Source organism: Bidens hawaiensis, unplaced genomic scaffold (assembly GCF_021521415.1).
Source record: "Bidens hawaiensis isolate Kalapana, Puna unplaced genomic scaffold, B.hawaiensis_p1.1 tig00033890_1, whole genome shotgun sequence".
In the NCBI taxonomy this organism is placed as follows: domain Eukaryota; kingdom Viridiplantae; phylum Streptophyta; class Magnoliopsida; order Asterales; family Asteraceae; genus Bidens; species Bidens hawaiensis.
The window spans coordinates 193589-205136 of NW_027505299.1; the positions used below are offsets into that span (position 1 = coordinate 193589).

The 11548-nt window shown below is 39.5% G+C and overlaps 2 protein-coding genes across 2 annotated transcripts; one reads left to right on the forward strand and one right to left on the reverse strand.

Moving 5' to 3' along the window:
• Positions 1–86: 86 nt before the first annotated feature.
• LOC143612198 (glutamyl-tRNA reductase 1, chloroplastic-like) lies at positions 87–2576 on the forward strand. The gene is made up of 2 exons (XM_077086236.1): positions 87–363; positions 1129–2576. Exons 1-2 carry the CDS (start codon positions 105–107, stop codon positions 2496–2498), a joined length of 1629 nt encoding a protein of 542 aa, XP_076942351.1. The 5' UTR covers positions 87–104; the 3' UTR covers positions 2499–2576.
• Positions 2577–7849: 5273 nt separating this feature from the next.
• On the reverse strand, positions 7850–10643 carry LOC143612197 (E3 ubiquitin-protein ligase WAV3-like). Its single transcript, XM_077086235.1, has 2 exons — positions 10147–10643; positions 7850–9762 (listed from the first exon to the last, which is right to left on the reverse strand). Exons 1-2 carry the CDS (start codon positions 10618–10620, stop codon positions 7981–7983), a joined length of 2256 nt encoding a protein of 751 aa, XP_076942350.1. The 5' UTR covers positions 10621–10643; the 3' UTR covers positions 7850–7980.
• Between the last annotated feature and the right edge of the window lie 905 nt (positions 10644–11548).

Genomic DNA, 11548 nt, shown 5'->3' on the forward strand with positions numbered 1-11548 from the left:
ATCCCCTATTTCGTCGCTAAACATATCCCAACAATTCACCATTAACAAAAACACTAACCAACTAACACCCACACTTTGAGCTTTGAGCTTTGAGTTGAGCAGTGATGGCTGTATCGAGTGCTTTTGCTGGTGCAAAACTTGAATCAATCTTCCTCAGCAATGCACCTGCACCTGCATCTGCACCTGCCGCCGCTGCTTCATCTCACCCAACTTCTCACTTTCTAATCAAACCAAGAAGAGCCCAGAGGCCAAATACTATTAGGTGCGACTCAACCGCATCATCAGATGTTGTCGTTGAGAATGCGTCGAGAAATGCATCCAGTCTCTCTGCTCTTCAACAGCTCAAAACCTCATCAGCTGATAGTAAGCTTCTGTTATTAATGATATCACAATCATAAATAGATATGTAAAGTATGATACTAGATTGTTATTATTATTATTATTTACGCGTTTTAGGCTAAAAATTAAGTGTTGAAAACTTATGAAACTAAGCTTTACGGAATTAGTTAATGAAATTTATGCGTTTTAGGCTGAAAATAAAGTATTGAGTTATAAGTTATAAGGTGTTTGGGAAAGTTAAATTTTGTGAGTGTATAAGGTATAAGTTACAACTTTGTAACCTATACCTTATGCCTTAAATAAGGTAATTGACTCGTATCAGTTATTTACGCATTCTAGACATTTGTGGCCGGTGTAGTGGTATGCATAGTTCGGTTAGGTTTTGGGATAAAATCGAAATGTTGTTTTTCGAGTTTTTGAAAGTCTATGGTTTTGGGTTTTGGTTAGGTTTGGTTTTTGTTTTTCGGTTTTGCCATTTGGGGTTGAAAATTTTGAGTTGAAAAAAGTTGGAAATCTGGGTCTAAATTTTATTGTTAGTTAATAAAGAATAGATTATTGTGCATGTGGGTTAAAATATTTCGGTTCAGTTTGGTTTTAGTTACACATAAAACCGACACCGGACTAAAAGTCTGGTTTTTACGATAATATAAAGACCAAACCATCGGTTTTGTTTCAGTTTGGTTATTTTGGACCGTTTTTTTTTTCAATTTCGTACACGCGCTTATCGAGTGTTACCCTACTTAAGTTTGGTCAAAATATAGATGGTAATGATCTTTTATTTGCAATCAGGGTATACAAAGGAAAAGAGCAGCATCATTGTGATTGGGCTGAGCATCCACACCACCCCTGTGGAAATAAGGGAGAAGCTTGCAATCCCAGAAGCAGAATGGCCCAGAGCCATCAAGGAGCTATGCGCGTTGAACCACATCGAGGAAGCCGCGGTTCTATGCACTTGCAACCGCATGGAGATATATGTTGTAGCCTTGTCTCAACACAGAGGAGTCAAAGAAGTCACCGAATGGATGTCAAAGACCGGTGGCATCCCTGTTTCCGAGATCTCTGATCACCGGTTTCTACTATACAACAAAGACGCCACACGCCACATCTTTCAAGTGTCAGCTGGACTCGACTCGCTGGTCCTTGGAGAAGGCCAGATTCTTGCTCAGGTCAAGCAAGTGGCTAAAGTTAGTCAAGGTGTTGCGGGCTTTGGGAGGAACATTAGCGGGCTGTTCAAACACGCCATCATGGTTGGGAAACGGGTTAGAACTGAGACTAAGATTGCTGAGGGAGCTGTTTCAGTGAGCTCGGCTGCAGTCGAGCTGGCACTGATGAAGCTCCCCCCGTCGGGCTATTCCACGGCCCGAGCCCTGCTCATAGGAGCTGGCAAAATGGGGAAGCTTGTGATCAAACATTTGGTGTCGAAAGGGTGCACAAAAGTAGTGGTTGTGAACCGGTCCGTAGAGAAGGTGGACGCCCTTCGTGAGGAGTTTAAGGATATCGAGATCATATACAAGCCGGTCGATGATATGATGAGTTGTGCTGGAGAAGCCGATGTGATCTTTACAAGCACTTCCTCTGAGACTCCGTTGTTTTTGAAAGAAAACGTGACGGGCCTCCCTCCAGTGGGGCCGGATGTAGGTGGAAGACGTCTTTTTATCGACATATCGGTTCCCAGAAACGTGGGCTCGTGCGTTAACGAGGTGGAGGGAACCAGAGCTTACAATGTGGATGATTTGAAGGAAGTGGTGGCGGCTAACAGAGAAGACAGGCTAAGAAAAGCCATGGAAGCCGAAGCGATCATTGATGAAGAACTTAAACTATTTGAGGCGTGGAGAGATTCGCTTGAAACGGTCCCCACGATCAGGAAACTAAGAGCGTATGCTGAAAGAATCAGAAGCAGTGACTTGGAGAAATGCTTGCAGAAGATGGGTGATAATGTAAACAATAATACTAAAAAGGCGGTCGAGGCGTTGAGTAAAGGTATAGTGAACAAGCTGCTTCATGGGCCGTTGCAGCATTTGAGATACGATGGAACTGATGACCGGACGTTGGATGAGACCCTGGAAAACATGCATGCTCTTAACCGAATGTTTAGTCTGGAGACGGAAATATCTCTTTTGGAGGAAAAGATTCGGGCTAAAGTTGAACAACAGAAATAAGGAAAGTTATTATATCCAAATGTTGTGAAATTTTCCTATTTTTGTATTGAGGAACATTCTCCCAACTGTATTATTTGTTCATGAATGTGGTTATTACATTAGTTTACTCATATGTATATTATTATGATGTTTTTGCAATAAGATTGTATGTATGTATGTATTACTTGATTGTTAAACTTTAATGGCGTGTGTTTGTTTCACGGAATTTGTGGGAATTCAAAGGAATTGGATTTAAAATCCCATGACATGACGTGTTCGTTTCGTAGGAATTGGAATCTTAATTACATTGTGGTATGTTCGGTTTAAAGAATTGGAATTGGAATTGGAATTCAATTCCTTCAAATTCCTTTAAATATAGGGATTTCAAATCCTTCCAAAATGTGGAGGAATTCAAGGAAATTTATTAGAATCTTATCTCGAGTTTTTTTTTTGTTTTTTAACGAGGACAACGACCAAAACATTTTAGTTTTTTTAGATTTTTTGTTTTTCATTTATATTTTGAGTTATGATTTTATTATTATTATTTTTGAATATTTTTGGTGGGGTTTTTAATCTTAATAGAAAACCCTTAAAAAAACCCAAAAAAAAAATATAAAAAATCATAACGTAAAATATATATAAAAACCAAAAATCTAAAAAAACTAAAATGTTTTCGCCGGTGTCATTGTAAAAAAAAAAAAAAAAACTTGATGTCTATTCAATTGTCAAACGAACACATTAAGAATGTATTTGGATTTCAATTCCCCCCAATTCCAATTCCTATTGGAATGTTTAGATTCCAAATCCAATTCCTTCAAATTCAAAATCCTATGCAAATTCCAATTCCAATCCAATTTCTTAATCAACACATTTCAACTGCAGATCATGCATGGCTACTTGTATTTGATATGTGTTTATTTTTAAGGGTTTGTCCAAACTAATGGTAATTCCAGGCTTTCTGATCAATATGCCAAATTATGCAATAAGGGCATTTTGGTCATTTTGGAAAAAAAAAAGCGTGAGTAATCATCTGTGCCTTTTGTAATTGGGCAAAGCCTTTTGTAATTGGGCTCAACATATCAAAGTTACAAATTTCAATTGTTTGGGATTTGTTTGCTTGGGCCAGTATCCAGTTCATCATTTATGCTCCGGTTTTGTTCATTTGTTATTTCAGCAATATGGCTACTTGCTTTAGCTCGAGGATTTTGTTGGCTTATGGTATTAGGTGTATTTCGCCTAAAAAGTTGAATAAGGGTTGTCATTTAGGCTGATTTAGCTAGTATTTATATTTGGGTCGGGTATTTTTTGCTCATGTTTAGGACCCAATGTTTGTTGGTACTTGAGTGATAATGCTTACTTCTTTTTCTTATGAACTGCCAACAAACAGAATTGCCTAAGTATTTCGTACGGGGTGACGGGTGATCCAATGGCAAAAGGCCACCACCAGCTAGCTCAACCTAGCCGCATAGAGCCCTTAAGCGCCTCCAAGTTATCTCCAGTTCCGAGGAAAACCCATTCACCCGAAGACTCACCGGTAATAAAACCCGGACGCCCTCAAGATCGAACTAGATATCATAAAGATCTCAGTCTTCTTCATTGAGTCAGCCACCCATGTCCCCTACAAAGTGTTATTAGTAGGGTTTGAACTTGTGTCTCTATTAAGAAACTCAAATTGCTTACCACATTGGAAATGACATTGATAATGGTTACTTAGTGACATGTCCTAAGACCATGTGTAGTCATAAAGCTCCACATCCAGGGGTTATGCGTCACGTGGCGCCCAGTCAGATGTATGGTTTTGTACAAAAACAGGCTGTAGTCATAACTCTCCATATCCAGGGGTTATGCGCCACGTGGCGCCCAGTCATTATAATTTTATTTGTTTTTTTTTAATAATAATTCATTTAAATAAATTAACATAAAATTAAAAATTACATTAAACTTCCAAATAAAAATTACATTAAACTAAATTAAAAAAAATACATCAAATTAAAATAAAAAAACATAAATAATACTAAAACTCATTTATATTTTTCTAAAATTTTCGCTCGTCGAGTGGCTTTTAGAGATTGGGCTATCGGGTCGTCTTCGGATAGCTCGTTTGATAAAATCTCGATGTCTTTGTCCATCTCATTCCTTCGAAGTAGGTCGACGGCGTCCAAATTTACTTGAAGTCGTTGGGTTCCAAGTTGGTGTAAATCTTGGAGTCGAGAGTTCATTAATTGGAATTGGCTTTCCAATTCGGGATTCTAACCCGTTGCCGACGACGAACCGGCCCCTTTCCCCTTTCCTTTGCCTTTGGTTCTTCTACCCCCCGGGCGAGGTATGTCGGTAGTATTCACGGGGTCATTATCGCTTAAGTTGAAGTTTCGAGCGTCGGAACGGGGCGTGTCTGGATCAACCGAAGATGATGTTTTAGATTTTTTTTTACGCAGACCACCTTCGCCTTCGGCTTCGGCTTCGGCATCCAACACCAAGCCCCATTTTGGGTGAAACCTCAAGAGGTCTTTCCAAATGCTAAAGTAGTTGAAGGTCCCGCCGACCTTATGTTGAAACTCAACCAACGCGTTATCCATGACTTTCGCGTCCGAGACACCGCTACTCCTAGTTCGATTCATCTGAGAGAAAACCGTATGGAAAGCCATGCATTTGGTGTTTAAGTCGCCCCATTTCGACAGTAACGAATCTTTTTCTCGACGCGATTCCCCGCCAAGGTTGTGAAACCTCTCTATAATTTTGTGCCAAAATACCCCCGTTTTTTGATAGTTCGCTAAAAAAATAAAAACATTACAAGTTTAATGTTTGTTATAAGAAATTTAAAAAATATATATATGCATTTTAAAAACCTACCGCATTTGGCATCTTCCGATATTTGGCACCAAGCACGAGCACATAGTACGCACTCGTCGATACTTCCGCGTCCGAGATACCGCTACTCCTAGTTCGATTTATCCGAGAGAAAACCGTATGGAAAGCCATGCATTTGGTGTTTATGTCGCCCCATTTTGACAGTAATGAATCTTTTTCTCGAAGCGAGTCCCCGCCAAGGTTGTGAAACCACTCTATAATTTTGTGCCAAAATACCCCCGTTTTTTGATAGTTCGCTAAAAAAATAAAAACATTACAAGTTTAATGTTTGTTATAAGAAATTTAAAAAAAAATATATATGAATTTTAAAAACCTACCGCATTTGGCATCTTTCGATATTTGGCACCCAGCACGAGCACATAGTACGCACTCGTCGATACTCCACGATATCACCGTCTTTTTAACCCGAGGTTTGCCGGCGGGCTTCTTTGCGTGTTTTTTCGAACGTCCGCGTTGGCTCGAACCGCCCTCGGGTTGTGTCTCCGGCATGAACTCGACCTCGGGTTGGGTCTCCAGGGCGGGTTGGGAACCCGAACCCGCAAAAATGTTTGTCAATAGGTTTTGAAAACCGGGCACCGCATTTGGCATAGAGTTTTGTAGAAGTGCAAAGTACGCAGCCATTTGCGGGTCATATATTTGCGGGACGGGTATGGTTGGCGTCGGGGCGGTAGATTGGTTCGGTTGTGGATTTTGGTTGGCTTGACGGGCATATTGACCGAAACCGAGAATATTTTGGTTGTTGTTTGGAAACATGATGGTAGAAATATTAGTGTAAAAGATATAAATATTTGTGTAAATTGGTAGATTGGAAGGAATGTGTTAAAAAATATGAGTTTGGTTTGTTTATATAGTATAAATATAATTAATTTTTTTTTTAAATCCAACGGCTCCAACCAACGGTAACTTTTTTGATTCGCGTGCCATTCTCGCGTTTTAGATACAACGCGCCCAAAAAAAACTTCAACATAACGCACACCGCCCCCGCGTTATAGCCCTTCACGCTACACATAACGCACCCATCACGGGTGGTCTAATAAGTGTTATCTCATTTTTCTTTGTTTGTAACTAGTTTCTAAATTTATAAAAGTTTACAGAGGTACCGTCTTCTTATTATTATTATTATTAAAAAAAAAAAAACACTAAACTTACATAGCTATGATAAATTGTCCTAACACAACAAACAGAAGTGTACAAAAATATATAGTAAACATGCTTTTTTCTTTTTGAATTTTGAAAAATACATGATAAATTATGAAGTTTGACCCAAACCTTAGTCTTTACAAGGTAACACCAACACCTTTATCATCACAGAATAAATGTGTGAAAGTTTTATCCTTGTGTGGTTCATGCTTAAAAGTTTTATCCTCTAGTTCAATCATGAGTGCTTAAAAGTTTTATCCTATTTTACACCCTAACCATCTTATCGTTCCACTAAAATAGAGGTAGCCACTCCGTCAAATTTAAATTGTTTTTTTAGCCAAACCAGCAATGGTTTTTGTTTTTTATAAAGAATTGCACCAATTGAACAAATCGTTTATTTCTAATGACATAAGATTTTCCTTACTTTTTATCTAGAAAAAAGTAGACGCATTTAAATTGCTTAATTATGTTGTAAATGTGCTTTATGACTAAGTGGCTATCTTGCCATAATTATGTCTACTGTTCATAGTATTGAATGCATGAACAAGTACCGTAACCTCCCATACTCTTGGTTATGCTCTCCACATTCATATTTCAGTTACAACGAACAAACATGAAACATGTATCAATTAAAAAGGTGATATAGTCAAGGAGACATGACTTACAACAAAATTATTATTCAATAGAGGGAATACACGTTAAATGGAACCCACATTAAGGAGGGAGTGTAACCTTTCTTAATTATAACTTAATTATAAACGCGCCTATAATGAATCTGGTCATCTAACTCGCAAATTGGTCAAGCTCTAACCAGTATCTATCTATTTGGCCTTTCAGCCCGTCACGCATTTGAACTGCCCGATCCTTCGGGGTCAAATCGCCTGTCTATGTATCAAATAACAAATATATGATATCATGTGCTTTGTTTGTTGTATTATTACATTCATAATACATCAACCTTGACCGATGTTACATGTTTTGTCATTGTTAAATGTATAGTCATGTCAAGAGTCTATGACTTTTTGTGGGAACAAATCTTGCACTCTTTATTGCTTTTGTCGAAACCGCCCATAATTCACAAAGGATAAAAGCGACATCACGCGTTAACCCTTAATTAGTCTCACTAAACCATTGCATTTTGTGTCTTATTAGTGTCTTATCAAACAAATAATAATACTAACACGCATTTGGCTTAATGATATGCGGATGTGTAATATGCACTCTCTATCTCTCTTCTTTTAAGGTCGAGTGTATAAATCATGTAGTTAATTTGTTGTTTATAAATCTATACAAATAATAATAATAATAATAATAATAATAATAGTTTATAAATATTTTTATGCAAATCATGAATCAAACCTTTCCTTACAAACTCAAATTCATCTCAGCACGTGCTTGCACGTGCCCATTTGATTCCAAAATATATTTTCTACATTAATTAACTTATTATTATTCACTATTCCTTCATTATCAATTTTTCCTTTTTAATAAAAAACTAAAATCTAGCATTTTCAAAGCCGTGCAGATCACTCACTCTATTCAACGACTTCTTCACCACCGCCACTTTAGCCAGCTTCTCAGCCGCCCTCCAAGCCGATGTCGGCGTTAACGGCTCACCATTCTCATCCACCATCACCTGCATTCTCCACTCCACATCCACCAGCTCAGACTCCAACCCTTTAACAAACTCCTCAGCCGAAGCCGACTGCAACAACAAGCCACGAGCCGATGACAACAGCTGCTGAGCCGTTGTCAGCTTGTTATGCTCCACCAATAGCCGAGACTCAGCCACGGCTCGTGTGGCTATAAACAAATTTCTCAGCCGTTCGATCCTTGGCGAACCTGATGATCGAACGGTTTGCGCCCATGGCACGAGCAACGCCTTTTCTCCACCGTAGATCACTTCTTGCGTACCCGGCTCGTTGTAACAGCAACGAGCCGATAACACATGATGGGAACCCGTGTTTGACCGCGGGACCCTTAATTCAACAAGGACTTCCCTTTCCTCTTCGGCGTATAAATCGCCGAAGCGGACCGAGCCGGTGTTTAACACCACCGGCTTCCCGTTACACGAATAAACGGCTGTGATCTCAGCCGGGTCAGAACCTGGAGCCACATCAAGCCGAACCCGTAAATCCTGAGCCACCACGCTAAGTAACCCGCCGACGCACTTAGTAAACGCGTTCTCAGCCGGCTCATGGCTATACCCGTTACCAGTTTTCTCCAATGTGTGAACCGGTCTTTCCACGTGAGCGAACCGGGTCGACGACACGTGGCTAGACGGTTGTCGTTGATTCGAGTTATTATTATTATTATTATTGTTGTTGTTGTTGTTGTTGTTATCGTCATGACCGTCGGATAATAATATGATACTCGCAACCGGGTTTCTTTCGCGGCGGTCCTCGAGTACTTTTGTGGCTTTTCTAAGGGCTTCACCCACGGAAGATCCTCGGCTAACCGCGAGCTGGTCAATGATTCGGCGAGCCGAGCGTTGACCTCTTTGATTCATTCTTCCCAAAGGCAGGAGCCGTTTCGGGCAAGCCGAAAACGCCACAATGGATAGGCGGTCAGCCGAGCCAAGCGAGGAAATAACCAAGCGCATAGCTCGCTTCAGCATCTGAAGCTTGGCTCCGCCCATACTGGCACTCACATCAAGAACCGCAACCAAATCAATAGGCGCCCGCCTCGATACATTAGCCGCGTGAGCCGCAGCTGGAGGCGGGGCTTTCACTTTCAATACAACAGCGTATGTCTCATGTGACTGACTTCTTGAAATAACCGCAACTTCTGGCATTAACATAACCTCCACGGATTTATAATCCCTTCGGAACTCGTCTGCTGACGATGACGAAACAGGATTCACAAAGAATCCTTGAAACTCTTCGTCAGCGTCGGCATTTTCCTCCTCTGCCGCCTCCGGAATGGGAACGATTCCGGAGGAGGCAGGGAGTCTAGGAGTTTGGATTGGCTCATCGTCATCATATGCTTTCGGTTTAACGAAACTCTCTTGCGGTCTTGTTTTAAGTCTCGGAGATTTGATTGAATTTTCCTTTGTGTCTTCTGTGGCTTTGTCGATTTCGGTTGTTGGTTTGAGCTTGTGGATGGCGAGAAACGAGCCATCTCTCCAAGTGGTTTTACAAACAGGGCAAGTGAGATTGTTTTCTTGCTTCACATGCTCGGATATACATGGAAAATGGAAGGTGTGTGAGCATTCTGCTGTGAAGATTGCGGTTTTGTGACCGGTTTGTACGCTTTGTAGACACAATCCACAGTTACCCTGCACGTTTCAAAAATTCATAGCTTAGAAAATAAGCTTTTAAAACGAAATTTATAGTTCATGAAAATAAGCTCGTCTGATTTCACCCCATCGAATGTCACTAGACGGCTGGTTTTGAGCAAAAAGTCAAACTTTGAAAGTTACTGGTCAGAACGGTTTGAACAATATCAGACGGACGATCTGGTAGTAGAAGTCAAAGTTTGAAAATAATTGATCAGAATGGTTGTTTGGCTAGCATCCGCTAATATGTTCTGACAAATAATTTCAAAATTTGTATTTTAGTTAAAACGTGGATGACTGTTTAAAACGGTGTGGGATTTGACATCAGATGACTCCTAGAATGAATAATAATAACAATAATAAAAAGTTAAGAATCAAACTTACTCTAGAGAAGCCTAAGGAGCTTTTAAAGATCGAAAAAGGAGATCGTGGAGACGAAGGATCCAATCCCATCAACGACACTTTCGGATTCTTGGTTTTTGTTTTGCATCTCAATCTAGGAGTAATATTAACATTATCAATAACCGAAGATTGAAACTTGGCACTATCAACATTGTTGTTTGTTTTCGGTCTCAACTGCAGTCGAGGAGTCGAAGCATTCGAACGAGCAACCGCAACCTCATCCTCTTTTTCACCACCATTGTTACTATTACCACTCCTGGAACGTAAGCTCCAGTTAGACTGTAACCGAGGGGTCGAAGGGTTCGACCCCGAACTCTTAAAGAACCCGAGTCTCCCAGAGACTTTAGGGCCCGGGTTCGGGTTCTGTTGAACATCCCCGGTGCGCCCGAGCACCGGAAAGTCTGATGAGTTTCTAGGAATGGTTGTGCAAAAGGCTCTACGCCATCCGGTGCCCATTTGTATACTAATAATAATAATGAAATGAAGTTTAAAGATGATTTAGTTTAGAGGAGAATGAGAATACAAAAGAGGCAGAGGAGAAGAGGTGTATAGAGGAAGAACATGGGGTCGTATTGAATAATGAAGAGAGATTGGACTTATATAAGTATAGTGACAAAATATATGGTCAGTAACATCAAAATGTAGTAGTGTGGACTTGTACCCGTCACTGACCCCCTTTTCTTCATCTCTAACTTATCTTTTTCCAATTTTTAATATCAACCTCTAATTATTATTTTATTTAATTTAATAAAAGTTAAATATGTTTTTGTTTTACAAAATTTATAGCCTCGTGAATTTATATCTTGTCACTTCACTTTAAATGTAGCTTTTCTAGGATTGAACAGTGTCAAGATAAATTGCACAAAGATTTAGCCTTAGTTTTTTTTAAGAAAACGTCATAGTTAAAATTCCCAACATATTATTACCTAATGAAAGATCTATTACATATCTAGCCTATACCCGGAAAAGATGTAAGGCTAAATAAAAAATTAAAAAAAAAAATGGAACCCATAAAATTGTAGGCTCTTGTTCATTAAAGCTATTAAAATAAACATTGTGTAGTTTTTGAAGAGAAATATATTTCTTTTACGTGTCATATAAGGTAAAGTGGTAACAAGTTATACCATTAGTCATTTGGATTGTAAAACTTAGTATTTTATAAACTACATTAATTGATCTTATTGTTATTATGTTACTATGCACAATCTGTTAGAATCGAATAAGTAGCTCCAAAGACTCTGGCGCGACAAAACCAAAAGTACTAAATATAAAAGGAATAAACACGTTTAGTTGCCAAAGCCTCCCCCATGAAACCAATACTCTCCAAGCCTATAAGAGGGGAAATTTCTCTTCGGTCTACACACGAGTCTTTCTCTTCTATCCA